Source organism: Peromyscus leucopus, chromosome 14 (genome assembly GCF_004664715.2).
Source record: "Peromyscus leucopus breed LL Stock chromosome 14, UCI_PerLeu_2.1, whole genome shotgun sequence".
In the NCBI taxonomy this organism is placed as follows: domain Eukaryota; kingdom Metazoa; phylum Chordata; class Mammalia; order Rodentia; family Cricetidae; genus Peromyscus; species Peromyscus leucopus.
Window position 1 is genome coordinate 80,580,622 of NC_051075.1, and position 18,067 is coordinate 80,598,688.

At 51.2% G+C, this 18,067-nt stretch overlaps 1 gene segment (V, D, J or C); it reads right to left on the reverse strand.

Annotated features, from left to right (window-relative positions):
- Positions 1-1,036: 1,036 nt before the first annotated feature.
- On the reverse strand, positions 1,037-11,894 carry LOC119089031. The segment is given in 8 exon segments: positions 1,037-1,776; positions 2,335-2,418; positions 2,942-3,072; positions 4,369-4,683; positions 4,813-5,142; positions 5,234-5,266; positions 5,617-5,907; positions 11,562-11,894. Coding segments are annotated over 7 exon segments (1,197 nt in total).
- Positions 11,895-18,067: the final 6,173 nt, after the last annotated feature.

Genomic DNA, 18,067 nt, shown 5'->3' on the forward strand with positions numbered 1-18,067 from the left:
TGCCTGCAAGTGTCTCCGAAGCCTAAACATTCTCTGTACTCAAAGATCTTAATCTCCTGTATTGCTTACTTTAGAGGGAGGTTGGTGTGATCATATTCTGGTCCTGAGACATATGAAGGACCTAATTATCTCTTGAAGGTCCAGGACAGAGCCTTTCCCTTACCCCAGGTCCCACTGCTCTGTAACTATGATTCTGTGTCCCAAGCATCCTGCTTTAGCTCAGCCACTTAGCATATCTGGCCCACGCCCGGATTCCCTGAAGCTCACTGTGCAACAGGTACCGCCTATGAGTCAAATGCCACACTTTGCTGCCTGTCAGTGTGTGGCTCCCACAGCAGAATCTCCCACCTACAGGAAGCTGACACTTCCCAGTCCAGGGTAGGACACATCTCTCACAACAGCAGAAACTGCAGCTGCATTGGCCAGCCTGGTTTATACAGTCACTGCAGCTTCCCTGGTGGGGCTCCTCTCCTGACTAGTCCAGTCCTCTGCCAGGGCCTGTGCAGACCCGAACGGCTTCTAACAGTCAAACCTGTGTCTTAGGATGGTCTAGCTGTGAAACTCCACTGTGGGAGGGCAGTGAGAGCAGACTGCTCTGACTGCAGAGCCCCACTTTTCCTTCCTCTGCCCTCGCTCTCCCTTCCAAAGGCTGACGCCCTGTGCCGGTGGGAGGGGATCACTTTCACCAGCCTGCCTTCTCCACTGCAAGGTCTACAACCTACCCTCAAGCTGCAGCAGAGTCTGCTCCTCTGGGTTTTACTGATCTTCTTCCTGGCTGCCCCTCCCTCCTGCTCACCACATCCTGTAGATCCAGAGTGATTCCCACTCATAGGGCACATCCCTACCTGATGATGGGATGGTTGGGGCAGACTTGAGACTGAGAACAGAATGTTGGGTGAGTGAGGTTTTGGGGGATGTTAGTGTGGTGTGTGTGCACGTGTGTGTGTGTGTGTGTGTGTGTGTGTGTGTGTGTGTGTGTAATTTTTGTACAAGGACAGTGGGGCTGGTCTGCACAGGAAGAACAGAGTGAGTTGTATAATATTGAAGGATGTTTTATTGTTATTAAAAAGATATAGAGAGACCTTAAAGACATAAATGGGCTCCAGAAAATTTAAAGAAAAAAAAAAAAAGCTGGCAAAGCTAAGCTTTGTGGCAATGAACATCTCTTGGGAGTCCCCTACGAGTCGGGCACCCCTTTCCCCCCGACTTTCTTCCTCTGTCTTTGTTGGAGACTCTGACCTGGAATTTGACTTTATATGAAATGGGGAAACAGTCACCGTGTGTCTTCAGCACCAGTGGCCAACCAGCCTCAGTGTCCCAGGTGTGGCTTCTCTTTCTGGATGTCTACTCTAACTGGTATTTTCTGCCGTATGTGGCCTGGTCTGGATGCCAGGCTGCAGGAAGGGCACATTCTGGCCTAGCTTTTCTAGTATCCTTTCCTCTTCCCCTGTTGCTCCTGGACCACCTTCTGGCCTGACTTGGATCTGCTCATCAGGCCCTTCTCCTGGAGATCCTTCTGGGTTGCTCAGCCCTAGTTCTGTGGCCTTTGCACCAGCTCCTGCTAGGGTTCAAAAGAGGCTGTGAGGCTCAGGCCCTCCTCTGGACGTCTCTCTTGAGTACAGCTGGGTCATGCAGTGAGGTAACAGTGTCCTGCTCTTCAGGCTGTGGGGTCAGCAGTGTCTTTGATTGGATCTTGCATCTGAGAACTCAGCATGTTGCATGGGTGGCAGGAAGAGGTGTCTTCATAAGGAGCCCCATCTCAGGGAGGTTCTGCCCCTACATTCCAAGAAACGAGAGTTCAGTTAAGTGTCTGGAAAAAACCTGGAAGGGTAATGGTGGGGTGAAGGCCATTAGAATAATCTTCAGCAGCCCTTCCCAGAGTTCCCTTCAGGCAGGGCTGTCCCTGGCTTCTCAGCCTCAGTGGCATATGGAAACTTCCCCTTCTCTCAGGAAAGCCCATTTTTGAGAGGACTGCATGGACAAGGCTGGTTCTAAGGCTTGTCTGCCTCTAAATGGATGCAGGTAATGCAGCCCCTCCTGGGAGAGTGTCTGGCTCTTGGCCAGACACCCTGTAAGAGGACCTTACAGCCCCATCCACTGTTCTGGCAACCGCTGTGGTGCTGCTGCTTGAGTCCTGTTGGCTGTGGTCTGGGGCAGGATCTGCTCTCCCCGTGGTCCTCCAAATGTGGAAGGGAGCTGGGTAGCAGAGTCAGAGCCCTAAGCTCAAAGGATGCTGAGATGAGAGGGCACTGTGGCCTGTGTGTCTGGCTGCTCAGCAGGATGGACTTGGTCCTAGAGAACCTAGCAAGCTCTGGGCCCCTCTGAAGAGGTTACCTAGGCCCCCTGCCCAATCATGTTCCTGTAGTCAGGGGCAATGGTCTGCTTCACCTCCACCACCGAGGAGACGATCCACTTCACCTGTGGGATGCAAAACTGAGATGAATGGTGTGACACCAGTCCCCTCCATCCTGTACAGCAAGACACGGGCAGCTCCTAATCTTGGGGCGACATGCAACTAGAGTGAGGATAACACAGTGACACTGTAGGGCACAGTGTGGGCATGGTTTTGAGATGGTGTATAGCTATAGTAAGCGTGATGGTAGGGCTCTCATAGGGATCCAGTGAGGACCAGGTGTGGATAGAATGGAGAGTGGCATAGGAGCAGTGTGCAGATAGGATTGGAGACAGTGGATAGGGTGGGTGACAACTTGGGGGAGCATCAAGACAGACTAGGGACAACATGGACAATGTGGGTATGATACGGAACAGTAGAGGAACAGTGGGGGGGGCACGAGGATGGCATATGACTGTAGAAGATGGCATATGACACCATGGGAGAAAGCTGGAGACAGTATGGGATAGGTAGGGGCAGCATGAACCATCACAGAGGTAGCTTGTGGATAGTGTAGATATTATGGGGTGGTGGGGGAACGGTGCCGACCTTGTAGAGGGTGACAGTGGCACCGTAGCACACGCTGAGCAGGAAGAGGCTGATGAAGACGGTGATGGTCGTCCAGAGCCCGTCCAGCTCCCCGTCCTGGGACTCAGCACAGTTGTCGTCCAGTTCTAGCTCTGGACAGAGAGGGGCAGTCAGTGTTTGTCCCAACAAGGTGGGGCTGGGAGTGATTCCCTGTGTGGCAAGTGGGTCTGCATGGAGGGGGAGGAGAAAGGACCGGCTGGACTGGGCCAGCACACCCTCCCTGGGGCCAGCCTTCTGCCCTCTCTGGGCCAGCAGACCCAAATTCCTCCAATTGTTCCAGCTTAAACCTTGGGCTCAGCCAGAAACAACAGACCGGATGGTGGCCCGGACTCGGCAGGACTCCTTTTTGTCTTCCCCCACCCCTCAGTACTGGGGCTGTCTGGGCTGAATCAGGCTTGTGGCCCCTGTAGGTAGTGGCTCCACAGCCTGTGTGATTTACTGCCTGTCCCCTGACCAAGCCCAGAGGGCAGAGTGAGGGCAGGGCCTGCGTTCGGTGATACCTGGGCATTCTAGAAGGCCCACACTGGGAAGTGAACCAAGGTATACAGTTATGGGAGAGTGTTAACTGTGTGGGATGAAAATTGGGGCTCGAGGATAGAGGGTCAGACTGGGTCTAGGGGTACTTTTCTATGCGTTAGGGAAAAGATTTCATGTGTCCAGGAGAGCTAGTTCATCTGCACTGGCCCAAATATGAACATTTAGGTAGTGTTTAGAACAACCTGGGTCATAGGTCTCAGTGTCTTGGAACACAAGTGTGTGTGACTGTCATATGGGAGGTGGTACAGTGAGGAGTGGTCATCCCTATGCCTGCCTCTGGAGGCCTGGCAGAGCTGTCTGGGCTCCATGTATAGACAGTAAGAGTCTTGCTGTCTGTCAGTGTCCCAGCTTGCTTCTGTAGTGCTCACAGAGACCTCCTAAGTCAAGGGAGGGGGTCATGGTAGAGAGAAGGACAGACAGATGATGGGGGTTTGTGCTGAGGTGGGGTGCACTATCTGAATTCCTTTCTTTGGATGTTTTCTAGGGGTATCTTCAGTCCCATCACAGAGCAGTTGCTGGTTGGAGGGAGGGTATGGAGAGGGCCCCTTGGGAACAGACTTCCTACCCATCAAGGGATGATCTCTGGCAAGGACAGGTACACTTGTATGCTCTGGGTCTGGCAGTGTAAGACCTGTTTTCCTTCTCGGATGCTAACTTAGGCCTCGAACCCTGGTCAGACCCCACAGCCCGTGGCTGAGGCATGTCACGAACTATGTGCCGTGTAAAGAACCAGGGTAGTCTCACAGGGTCCCAGGGTAGCCCTGGGTGCTTTATTTATAGAGTTAGGGGTTAGGGCTGGTATCGGTGTCTTGTAGGACCCAATGTCTGGTTGGGTGTTTGAGCTCATTTACCCAGGGAGTGGGAGAGGGTCTTCTGTGTGTGGTGGTTGTGCAGAGCCTCGTGCACCACAGAGCAGGTAAACATGTCTCCTCGCAACCAAGTGTTTGTGTCCACAGTGAGCTTGCTGTACAGGAAGTAGGACCCATCTGAGTCCAGAACGGGTGGGGTGTTCTTGTAGCTCTGCTCCAGCTCCCCGTTTCTTTCCCACTCCACACTGATGGCTTCGGAGTAGAAGTCTGTGATCATGCAGGTCAGACTAACCTTCTTCTTGGACATTTGCTCTCGAGGTGGAGGCATGGCATACACTTGAGGCATCCGGGCTTGCCCTGGGGGGAAGAGAAGTCATAACAAATTACTGACAAAGTGGAGGCCTGCCCACACAAGCGTTTGCTCTTATGCCCATCACAGGCCCCTCCCCCGCCCCCCCCCCCACCCAGTCCATCTATAGCTCCCACCTTTGGGTTTTGAGATGGTTTTCTCGATGGGGCCTGGGAGGGCTTTGTTGTTGACCTTGCATTTGAACTCCGTGCCCCTCAGCCAGTCCTGGTGCTGGATGGGGAGAACACTGACCACACGCAAGGTACTGTTGTACTGCTCCTCCCGGGTCTGCGTCTCAGCTGTGTGCACTTCTTTATTGTTCACGAACCATTTGAACTGGACATCTGGATCCTCCTCGCTCACGTCCACCACCACACACGTGATCTTGGGGGTCAGGGAGATCATGAGTGTCTCTTTGGGCTTTGGAGGGAAGATGAAGACGGATGGTCCACCTCCAATGCAAGAAGCTAATGAGGGAAGATAACCTGGATCAGAGCCTCCAATGTGACTGTTTGTGTCAATCATTTCCTGGTACTAAAGGAGACTTAAATGACTTACCTGGGCATGGGGTAACTGGAGGCTTTCTGGGTTCTGCAGAGAAAAGACTGGGCATTAATAGTCTGGAGGAGAGAAGGCATCAGTCTGGGGAGGAGAAGGTTGGCCCTAATGTGGGCTCAGGTCAAGCTGTTCCCGGATATGATATTGATTGGCAGGTTGAGACCTGCATCCATGATGTGATATATTGGTAGCCTTCTCAGAAGACTACTCCCGTAGTGTGAGGAACACAAGCAGAGACTTCCAGGAGGTAGACACAAAAGAACCCCGCTCCCCTGATTGGTATCACCTCCCAGCCAAGGTCTGTACAGCTTGATTGTTCTACACAGAGGTTTACTCCAAACTGAGCCCCAGTTAGCCCTTATCTCCCTTGGTAACTCTCTCACCAATTGTCTTCCCCAAATTGGTGTCGCTGGCAGGGTGGACCACGTTGCAGGTGATGGGCTGGCTGGGCCAGGTGCTGGAGGACACAGTCACCAAGCTGCTGCGGGAGAAGAACCCAGAATGCCGGACAGATGGAAAGTTGTGCACGCTGCTGTACAGGGATCCAGAGTTCCAGGTTATGGTCACCGGCTCAGGGAAATAGCCTTTGGCCAGGCATCCTAGGGTCACCATGGATCCAGACGCACCACCACAGCCGGGGACCAAGGGATAGACAGATGGGGCTGTTGTTCTGACTGCAAGAGAGGCAGGATATGTGAGTTTATCAGACATGGGCGGATCCAGGCACCTGGAAGAACTCTTACCTTGGCCCTCCTAGGACCCCAGGCTTCTGCAAAGAGCATGTAGGATCTAGGACCTGGGACATGGGCATCATGTGGCCACCTTGATTGTTCCAACTGTCTCAACTTAGACCCTCTCTGCCCCAGGATCACCAGGCTAGGCCTAGCCAGCAGAACTTGTGAGCCCGGCTCTATCCTAAGGATATTTTCAGAAAGCTGGTGGATTAGCCCTCCAGCGTGGTTTCTATGTCCAGCTCTGTAGTCTCCTGCACTTATGTCTTGAAGCTGTGCACATTATTTAAGTCTTTCCTCAGTGGGGCCTGCATTCCCTTCCCCAACTCTGCCTGCCCTGTCATCTGTCATGTTGGCTTCCTCTGTCCTGTTAATCCCTTGTTCCCTCTCTGTATTTTCTGTATTTCATTATCTACCCTATCTATCTATCTATCTATCTATCTATCTATCTATCTATCTATCTATCTATCTATCTATCTATCATCTATCTATCTATCATCTATCTATCTATGTATCATCTATCTATCTATCTATCTATCTATCTATCTATCTATCTATCTATCATCTATCCATTTATGTATCATCTATCTATCTATCTATCTATCTATCTATCTATCTATCTATCATCTATCTATCTGTCTATCTATGTATCTATGTATCATCTATCTATCTATCTATCTATCTATCTATCTATCTATCTATCTATCTATATCTATCATAGTGTCTGACCTAATTGGTGGCTCCTGTTCTCAGGTCCCACAAGCTCTTCACAAAACTAGATCCCTGGTCCTAACCATGCAGGCTGTGCCTTCTGGAGTTGGCTCCAAGCTAAGGAGAGTAAACAAATCCCATCCTAGACTCTTGACTCTGATTCTGCACTGGCACAATGCCCAATGCCCAGGGGACCCTTCCTCAATCTGCCTGCTACTTTGATTCCCGAATTTGTGCTCTGGGATCCAGCTTGACCTCAGCCCTCCTTGAATCTTCCTCCTTGATTCCTGAGGCTCCTATCCAGCACAGCTGGCCTGGCCTGACTTCCCTGATGCCTGCCTGCTTCTTGTCCTCTGCAGGGTGTTTTTCCTAATGGGAACCTAATGAGCTCAGCTGTAGTTCCCCTACTGCCTCTTCTCTTACCCCTAACCCCACACCTACCCCTGCCTTCCCCTATGTGGTGCCAGTGTCTCCAGATCCCAGTGAAGTGCCCTTTTCTCTTTCTGGAAGCCTTGGATCCTTGCGTTTAGGATATGCTAGCATTCATGAGGAAACTGGGTGTCAGGCTTGGGTTCCCTTCAACCCTGGCCTCCTTCCATCAGCTCCAGGACCTTACTGGCCTCCTGCATCCTTCTTTGTACCACAGCTGCTGGTACTCACTGCTCAGACTCTGAAGTGTCGTCCCCTGCCCCCCGGCCCACCCTCTGTGCATCCAACTCTCTGTATACCTAACCGCTGTGACATGTTTTACCTTGCTATCTATGTTTCCATTAATCTCCAGGGACAAAGACGGGGCTCTTGACCCGGAACTGCATGCAGTCTGTATGGTCCTTTTGAGAGTGTTAGCCTCAGGAACTTTCCCTGCCCAGGTGCCTGCTCAGCCAAGGCCCTTCTTGTCCCTCACTACTGGTTCTCTCTGCAACCATGCTGACCGCCTGCCTGTGAATTCAGGCGAGCCCCGAGTACTTTGCCTTTTCCTTTCTCCTTCCCTTTCCACTTCTGTCTAGTCCTTGCACATCGCTCTCTGTCTGAACCCAGATCTCACTATTTTCTAGCCAGTAGGCATGTCCTGAAACGAGGTGCAGCCCGCCATAGGGGAGATGAAGCAGCAGGAAAGGTAAGATGGCCAGGTCCCCTGGAACTGTTTCCAGTCCCTCCCATGTCTCCTGGTCCCCACTCCCTCAGCTGTCACTGAAGCCTGAATCATCTCAGTTCTGACAAAGGCCCAGGGCTCATTCACTTGGACTCTCCTGCCCAGAGCATTCCTGGTTGCCCCTGCTAGACCTACCGATTTCCTGTGGTTGATCTGATCCCCTGGCTGATATCACCACCTGCCTCAGCACACTGGCCGCTCAGACTGGTTCTCCACACAACCACTTGTCCTGGCTTCCATTCAGCTTTCCCACATGCCCATCTTCCCCAGAACCTCAGTAACTGCTTGATCTGGTCCCCCACACTCCCACCTTTTCCAGTCACTGTGTAGGTACTCAGCCTGATCCCCCCAACTCCTACCAGTCCCAGCTCCCCTGTAGCTGCTCAGCCCATTCTCATACCTTCACCTGCTTTGGCTTTGTTGTTGCTCAGTCTGGTTTCCTGAGCGGCTGAGGCTTCCCTGACCTTCCAGAACTCCCACCTACCTTGACTTCCCTGAGGTTCTCAGCCTGCTTCCCGCCATTCCCGCCAGGCCCAGCTCCTCCTGGAGCTCAGTGCTCTCCCTCTCCTACCTTCCCTAGTTCCCTTAGGACTACTGGGCCAGAACTCCTAAATTCCTGCTTGCCCCAGCTCCCCTGGATCTGCTCAGCCTATTCTCCAAACCCTCACCTGTCTCAGCTCACTGGTACCTGTTCAGTATGGTATCCTATAACCCGGGACCCTCTACATCTGACAGTCCCAGCTCCCCCGTGGCTTCTGAGCCTGATCCTTCATGTTCCCAGCCACCTCAGCTCCCCTGCAGTTGCTTAGCCTACTCCTCACATCATCGCCTACCTCAGCTCATTGTAGGTGCTTAGTTTATTTCATGAGCTTCGGAGGCTTCCTCGACTCTCCAGAACTCTCACCTACCCTGGGTCCCTAGAGGTGCTTATCCTGGTTCCCCACATTCCCACCTGCCTCAGCTCCCCTTAGCTGCCCAGCCAGACCCCAGGACCCTCACCTGCCCCAGCTACCCTGTAACTGTTTAGCTTGGTCCCCAACACTCCCATGTGCCTCTGCTGCCCTGTAACTGCTCAGTTTAACACTCCAAACTTCCACTGTCCCCAGCTCCCTGTAGCTTCTCAGCCTTGTCTCCCATACTATACCTATCCCAGCTTCCCTGTAGCTGCACAGCCTATTCCTAATATCTTCACCTGCCTTACCTCTGCTGTAAGTACTAAGTCTAATTTCCTGAGCCCTTGAGTCTTTGCTGACTCTCCAGATCTCGAGCTTAACCTGGATTTTCTGAGTTTCCTCAGCCCAGTCCCCAACACTGCCACCTTCCCTGGCTCCCCAGGAGCTGATCAGCCTGGTCCCCACACTCCCACCTTCCCAGGAGCTGATCAGCCTGTTCCCCACACTCCCACCTTCCCAGGAGCTGCTCAGCCTGGTCCCCACACTCTCCCACCTTCCCTGGCTCCCCCAGAGCTGCTCAGCCTGGTCCCCACACTCCCACCTTCCCTGGCTCCCTCAGAACTGCTCAGCCTGGTCCCCACACTCTCCCACCTTCCCTGGCTCCCCAGGAGCTGATCAGCCTGGTCCCCATACTTCCACCTTCCCTGACTCCCCCAGAGCTGCTCAGCCTGGTCCCCACACTCTCCCACCTTCCCTGGCTCCCCAGGAGCTGCTCAGCCTGGTCCCCACACTCCCACTTTCCCTGGCTCCCCAGGAGCTGCTCAGCCTGGTCCCCACACTCTCCCACCTTTCCTGGCTCCCCCAGAACTGCTCAGCCTGGTCCCCATACTCCCACCTTCCCTGGCTCCCCCAGAACTGCTCAGCCTGGTCCCCATACTCCCACCTTCCCTGGCTCCCCCAGAGCTGCTCAGCCTGATCCCCACACTCCCACACTCTCCCACCTTCCCAGGAACTGCTCAGCCTGGTCCCCATACTCTCCCACCTTCCCTGGCTCCCCCAGAGCTGCCCAGCCTGGTCCCCACACTCTCCCACCTTCCCTGGCTCCCCCAGAAATGCTCAGCCTGGTCCCCACACTCTCCCACCTTCCCTGGCTCCCTAGGAGCTGCTCAGCCTGGTCCCCACACTCCCACCTTCCCTAGCTCCCCAGGAGCTGCTCAGCCTGGTCCCCACACTCTCCCACCTTCCCTGGCTCCCCAGGAGCTGCTCAGCCTGGTTCCCACACTCTCCCACCTTCCCTGGCTCCCCAGGAGCTGCTCAGCCTGGTCTCCACACTCTCCCACCTTCCCTGGCTCCCCCAGAGCTGCTCAGCCTGGTCCCCACACTCCCACCTTCCCTGGCTTCCCAGGAGCTGCTCAGCCTGGTCCCCACACTCTCCCACCTTTCCTGGCTCCCCCAGAACTGCTCAGCCTGGTCTCCACACTCTCCCACCTTCCCTGGCTCCCCCAGAGCTGCTCAGCCTGGTCCCCACACTCCCACCTTCCCTGGCTTCCCAGGAGCTGCTCAGCCTGGTCCCCACACTCTCCCACCTTTCCTGGCTCCCCCAGAACTGCTCAGCCTGGTTCCCACACTCTCTCACCTTCCCAGGAGCTGCTCAGCCTGGTCCCCATACTTCCACCTTCCCTGGCTCCCCCAGAGCTGCTCAGCCTGGTTCCCACACTCCCACCTTCCATGGCTCCCCAGGAGCTGCTCAGGTATGCTTTACATCACCTGTCTCAGCTCTGCTATAGGTGCTCTGTTTTGTTTCCTGAGCAGTCAAGGCTTCTGTGACCCTTTAGAATCCCTACCCGCCTGGAATCCCGGAGGTGTTCAGTCTGGTTGTCCATGCTCCCTCTTGCTTCAGTTTCCCTGTAGTGCCTCAGCTTGGTCCTCCACACTCCCACTTGCCCAGCTCTACTGAGCTCTCATCCTGGTAACCCCACACTCTCATCTACCCCAGTTCACCTTTAGCTCCTCAGTTTGGTCTCCCACACTCCCACTTTCCCAGACCTGCTATGGCTGCTCAGTCAGATCCCCTATATTCTTTTTTGTCCCAGCTCCCCTGTAGCTGCTCAGCCTATTTCCCCATATTCCCAGCTCCCCCAGCTCCCAAGCAACTGTTCAGTCAGGTCCCCTGTGCTCCCACCTGCCCCAGCTCCCCTGTGGCTGCTCAGCCTGGTACCTTGAAATCTTAGATGCCCCAATTCCCCTCTGTTGTTTCATAATTCCCTGAGCATCTGGGCCTGCCTTGGTCCTCCCAAATGCCCACCATCCACAGCCCACCTGCCTGGTTCTTGGATTTCCTCAGACTTCTTCCTGCTAGTCTTGGCTTCTTTTAGTTCAGGTTCGGCTCCACCCCCTGTCCCATCTCTTCAACACTGAGCTTGGCTCCTAAACCCTAGAGATTCTGCCCTCTTTCCTGGATTCCGCAGCAAGCTTAGAGTGCCCTTTCGATGAGATGAGTTTTGGATTCCTCCATGCCTTATTTCCCCTATCAACTCACCTTCTTCAGCTTTGCAGGTTTCTGCCTCAGAGTCATTGCTTCTCTGGCCCCCACTCTCTGTTGGCTCAGCTGATTTGGTCCTACCAGCTTCCAGACAGACCAAGTTCATCTCATAGGCCTCCTGAGGTATTCCATCAACTACTTGAGGCCAACTCTGGTTGTTGTTGTTTGTTTGTGTGTGTGTGTGTGTGTGTGTGTGTGTGTGTGTGTGTGTGTGTGTGTGTTCAGATCCAGTGGCCTATGCTCTAGCCCATGGGATCCCTGGACCCTGTCTGGTCAACTTTTCAGACTGTTGTCTTACCTGTGTAGCTCATGAACCTCCTCCATGGCTTATTGGTTGTTCTGTTCTGGAGATAACAGCTGTTGGCCCAGGTCTCATGGTCCTCTTCCCTTGCACTATCCTTTTCCTGTTGACCCCACTCATGTGATGGGAAAATGAAGATAACAACCTTTCCTTGCTTTGTTGCGTGGCTCCCAGAAGCTTAACTTTGGGCTTTGTCCTCCGAGGAGTTACAGAATGTCAGCTCCCACCCATCTCTGCACAGACTAAGAACAGGATTGAAACTGGGTGGCACAAGGCACTACCTGAAGTTCCCCTTTCTTTAGGGGTTTTGTGTCAAGGGGTGAGGGGAGTCCAGATCTGGCTGAAGCTGCTTCACGTGGATGGGTGGGGGTGGAGGAGGTACCCTTGAGACCCAGGGGAGAAAGCAGGAAGCCTCGCCCTTACCTGCTACTCTGTGTTCAGAGACTTCTTGGGCTCTGGGGCTGGCTGAGATTGTTCACTCTGTCTTCACAATCTCCCTGGAGAGGGAGGCTTCTTATTCAGATTAAAGTCCAAACATGGTGACAATGTCTCCCTGTCCTTCTCCCCAGACAGTGCTTTCTTAGGGGAACCCAAGCCAATCTGGCTTAGGGAAGAGAATGATGCTGATAACTGTATCAAAACCAGATGATGTGTGGAAGGGGTTAGAGACCAGAGCCCACATGTAGGGATGGCATGGCTACAAAACAAACAAACAAACAAACAAACAAACCTGTGCAGGTGGCCAAGAGAAGCCTTTGGCTAAACTTTGAGGGGACCTAGGCCGGGCAGGTCCCTGGGGATGGCTTTTGCAAAGGAAAAATATGGGCTGCTGTTCAGAGGTCAGGGACTTCATTGAGCCAGGGATCAGGAGGAGTAAAGCTGTTACAGCAGTATGGGGTGCACAGGGCAGTGGATTCCATGGAAAGGCGGAAGGGATGATCGCTTAGGACCTGAGAGGAATGTGTTAGAAGGTGAGATACAGATTAGGGAGAAGAAGGGGTCTGCAGGGTCCTGGGGCTGAAGGGAGTGCACCAGGATCATAGGGGATATGGAATATGGTCATCTTCTTTATGAATGGTGGTACAGTCTAAATTTGAGGGGCTAGGGTTCCTGGAAAGAGAGACTTCCTTGGGTGTAGAGACATTGGCATGACATAGAAGGCAGGGGTAGGTGTGGGGTTAGGGGTAAGAGAAGAGGCAGTAGGGGAACTACAGTTGAGCTCATTAGGTTCCCATTAGGAAAAACACCCTGCAGAGGACAAGAAGCAGGCAGGTATCAGGGAAGTCAGGCCAGGCCAGGGCTGCCCGTGCCAGGATGGTGCATGACAGGTGTGCTGGGTAGGAGCCTCAGGAATCAAGGAAGAAGATTCAAGGAGGGCTGAGGTCAAGCTGGATCCCAGAGAACAAATTCAGAAATCAAGTAGCAGGCAGGTTGAAGAAGGGTCTCCTGGGATTGTGCCAGTGCAGAATCAGAGTCAAGAGTCTAGGATGGGATTTATTTACTCTCCTTAGCTTAGAACCAACTCTAGATGGGTGTGAAGAGCTCATGGAACCTGAGAGCAGGGGCCACCAATCAGGCCAGATACTGTCTTAGTTACTTTTCTATTGCTGTGATAAGACACGATGTCAAATACAACATAAAATAAAGCATTTATTTGGGGATGACACTTTCAGAGGTCTAGAGTCCATCATGGTGGGGAACATGACAGCAGGTAGGAAGGCAGGAAAGCTGAAACAGAAGCTGAGAAAGGCAGAGAGAGCACTGGGAATGGCATGGTTCTTTTGAAACCTCAGAACCTGCCCCCAGTGACACAGTTCCTCTAACAAGGCCACCCCTCCTAATCCTTCCCAGACAGTTCCACCAATTGGGTGGGGATCAAGTATTCAAACATACAAGTCTATTGGGGCCATTCTTATTCAAACCACCAGATAGGCTCCTGGCTCTCATGTGCTCCTGGCCATATCATAGTGCAAAATGCATTTAGTCAAACTTCAGAAGTCTCTGTAGTCTTTCAAAGTCTCAACACAACCTGAAAGTCCAAAATCTAAAGTCTCTTCTGAGACTCAAGGTAATGTTTTAATTACAATCCTTAGTACCGCCCCCCCAACTACATATTTCCAGCATACAATGGTACAGAACATACATTACCATCCCAAAATGGGGGAACTGGGGCTTAGTGAGGAAATACTAGACCAAAGCGGGACTGAAAGCCAACAGGATAAACTCCAAATCCTGTAGCTCCATGTCTGATGTCAAAGGGCCCAGATGGTTCTAACCTTTCAGCTTTGCTGACCACAACACACTTCTCTTTTGGGATGGCTCCACTCCCTGTCTGTAGATTTCACTGGTAGACATCCCATGACTCTGGTATCCTAGGGTCTCCAAAACAATTCAGGCTTCACTTTTATGAGTGGCCTCTCAGGCCAATGTGAAGGTAATACAGACTCTATCTAGGGAAGGGCCACCATCTTTGACCACCTGCTGTACTCAGTTCCAGGAAGGATCCCAGGAATGTGTCATGACAACTCGAACAGATACAGGTCAGTATGCTCCTGAAGACATTCTGTCTGTGGTTTATGGCCCTTGAAGATATCCAGATCATCTTGCTGAGCAGTCCACATAATCCTGCTTAGCAAGTTGTAGTTCCCTGCCAAAAGTCCAATCCAACAGTTTCAAATGTGGTTTCAGGCCATAAGTCTAGACCCAATAGTTGAAAAAAAATCACCTTGCTCCATGTCCCTTCTACCCAATCCCAAGATACCAAAGCATATAATTCCCAGCTTTCAGTTTTTCCCTATTAAAAACTCTCTATCCCTGGAGGCCTTACCTTCTTGTAGAAGGGAATGGGGTGGTGGGTTGGAAGGGGGAGGCTGGAGGGGCAGGAGGAAGGAGAAGGAGAATCTTTTATTGTTATGTAAAATAAATAAAAATTTTTCTTAATAAAAAATTCCTAATTAAAAAAAAACCCAAATAAGTAAAACTTTCTACCCCTGGGCCCACCGCCACTGCCACATTTCCCTCCATCTACCATGTGGTGGCCCAAGTTTGAACTGACCATAAAAGGACCCTTATGTGCTTGCATCAGAAACTGGCTCCTTGGTGGTCTCTGGGGGCTTTGAGAAATGGGTACTATTGGTGAAATTATTAAGGCAACTCCATGTAGTTAAGAGGGAGGTTTATTTTGTGGGGTAACTCACAAATGAAGGGATAGGTAACAGGGTCTGGGAAAGATGTGGCGCAGTCCGGCGGTGTTCTCTGGAGAACTCTGCTCGGTCTACCTGCAGTGTCCAGGGTCCAGGAACCAAGAGAGCTGGCCCATCCGGATCTCGGGTCTTCAGGGGCTCCTCTCTTGGCCCTGCCTTGTAGGCGTGACAGTGACCAAAGCCTCAATGGGGGTTGGAACTTCCAGACCAAAGCTGGAATGGCTACCCACTAAAGGGTACAACACCTCCTTGCAGGGATCCCCCAACCCCACCCTGCCACTGGTTCCACACCTGGCCTTATAAGCTATCCTTGCCACAGAGGAAGATGCTGCAGCCCCTTTGGTCATTCATCCTTCATGACCTAAAGCCAGAACTGTGTGGCTGATGATGCCAAGTTCAGCTGCCCACTTGGAATGGAGCATGGCCCCCTTCTGGGATTACATTTGCATAAGCTTTGATTGCTTGCCAGTTTTCCCCAACATAATATTTTTATTTATTACTTAGGAAGTTCACATCATATACCCCAATCACACTCATTTCCCAGTCCTCACAGGTCTCCCTCCACCTTGTGGCCTTCCCCCAAGAAGAAGAAGATGAGGAAGAAGAAGAAGAAGAAGAAGAAGAAGAAGAAGAAGAAGAAGAAGAAGAAGAAGAAGAAGAAGAAGATGAGGAAGAGGAAGAAGAAGATGATGACAAAGAAGAAGAAGGAGGAGGAGGAGGAGAAGAAGATGAAGATGAAGAAGAAGGAGAAGGAGAAGGAGAAGGAGAAGGAGAAGGAGAAGAAGAAACACAAGTCCAATTTGTGACACTCATACACTCACTGGAGCATGGTCAAATGCCCAGTAGCCAGCTCCTTAAAGAGAACTGAGTCCTTTCCCACCTGAGCCCCCACCAGAAGCCTCAATTTTGGAGAGTTACACTTCAGCATCCTTATCACGATAATAAGAGTTCTCTTTGATGGTTTCCTGTCTAGGCTGTTATATCCAAGGGCCATGCTGGGCCAGGGGCCATGCTGATGTGAGTGACCTGAACATCCATGAGAGGCTACGTTGTTGTCCTTGTTCTGTGCTGCTAATAAGGGCCATGTCTGGGTGTCTGGGTCTGTGGTCCTACTGCAGCCAAGGGTATGTTGTTGCTTTTTAGGTGGAGAAAATTTCTTGAGCCTTTTGTTTTCATAAGTCTTTGGAATTAACTGGGTGGAGTCTTGCCCCGAAGCCCCACTCCCTTTATTCTATTTCAAATCAGGCCTCTCATTAGCTCTTTCATCACAAGTCTTGGCTCCAATATTAAATTTCCTGGTGCTCCTTTCCCCATCAAACTGTACATTTTGTATTTACTTTTGCTCAGCTTGTTCTTTTTCATTGTAGATATACCTAAGAGTGATTTCTAACAACCACATGGCAAAGTCAATATTAGGCTGTCTTGAAATTTTTGCTCGTGAAATTATTCCATGATAATTTTAAATTTATCTTTTTAATTTAGCTTCAGGCAGATTCTTAGGACAAGGGCAAATCACAGCCACGCTCTTTGCTAAAATATCACATGAAGGTCTCTAGTCCAGCTGGTAATATTGCTCCCCCTGAAACTTCTTGAGCTGGCCTCCATACCCACATTGCTTTCAGCACTAGAGTCTTCCAAATTTCTACTAGGATGGCCTGTTAATCCCCACTTACAGCATTCAACCTTTTTTCTAGTCCAAAGTCCCAAAGTCTGCACTCCTCAACAAACAAACAAAAACCCAAAAGCGAAAGCAAAAGCAAGCAAACGAAAACCCCAAACAAGCCAACCCTACCCCCTAGAAACTCCTCAAATCTAAAACCTAACATGGTGACCTTGTCACAACAATAGCCTTAGTACCAGCTTCTCTCTTAGTTGCTTTTCTATTTCGATGATTAGACCCTATGAACCAGTTACACTCTAAGTTTTACTCTGCCTAAGGACAGATAGTTTCTGAAGTGCTGGAGGCTATTGTTTATGGGAGATGACAAGTCCCATGTTTCCACTCCCCTAAACGAGTTTGTTTGACTCATCTGTACTGGATGTGCTTGATCACATGTGTGTGGGAGGTATGTAGGTAGGAAATATGTCAGGATGTATTCTTGCCCCTGATTGGACCTCGTGGGAAATGTGGTGAATTATGGATTGTGCCTTTTTTTTAAAAAAAAATATTTTTATTTTATAATTAATTTAATTTTACATATCAGCCACAGATTCCCCTGTCCTCCCTCCCCCCAGTCTTCCCCCCCCAATCCACTCCCCATTCCCACCTCCTCCAAGGCAAGGTCTCCCCTGGGGAGTCAGCCCAGCCTGGTAGATTCAGTTGAGGCAGGGCCAGTTCCAGAGAAATGGATGAGATCTACATGAGCAAACTGGGGGGGGGGAGGAGGGGATAATGGAGGTCAAGGGTTGGGGGAAAGAGAGCTTAGGGGAGTGGGAGGTCCCAGCTGGATCAGGAACAGAGTGTCAGGATTGCCCCTTCTTAAGACCCTGCTAAACATAACTCAGAGCCATTTCCTGGGAAGCTGGGTATAGATGGACCTGGCCAGAGCCCATCCACTTTGCTAGTATTTAATGAAAGCTTGCTTCAAAATTGGCTTTAAATTGTGGTAGTGTTCTTAGTTTTGACTAGTGGTATTAACATTTTCTGGAGGCCCTAGCAAAATTCAAACCACCTACCCAAATTCTAAAGCTGGATCTTCACTCTGGAACTCTGGGGTTTCAGGGCCACTTCAGGGGCACATACCTTGAGATGTTCCAAGGCTCCAGTTCACTGATTTTTGGAGTGAACTGCCATGCTGAGAAATGCAACAAGCATTTATGGAGGCCTCCTGGTGAGTCATAGTCTGGTTCTGTTTTGTGGTATCCCTACCTGGGATGTGGAGCAGGTTCAATGGGACCCAATATTTTCCCATCCAAGGCATCGCCCACTCATCTGGTTCTGTTTCTCTTTGGAAAGTTTTGTCAGTTTCCCATGGAAGGTTTTGTCTGTCTTGTTGTTGGAAAGTTTTATCTGTCTGTGTTTTCTGGTGTGTCCATAAGTTTTGTTTAAATATGGAGCTGAGACAGAAATGGGTCGAATATTTTTGCTGTCTCTGCTGCCAGCCACCAGTCACCACCACTGCCATGGCTGCTTTTATGATAGGGGCTCAGAATTCATCTCTGAGCTCTGTGGTCACTGGATTCAGGTTAGCAGGAGTTCAGATGTCTTTTGGGTGTGGATAACAGTAAAGTTGTTTTATGCTTTTCTATTTTATTGGAAAATTTGCTCTAGAGTTGGGCTATGGCTCTACCTTCTCTAGA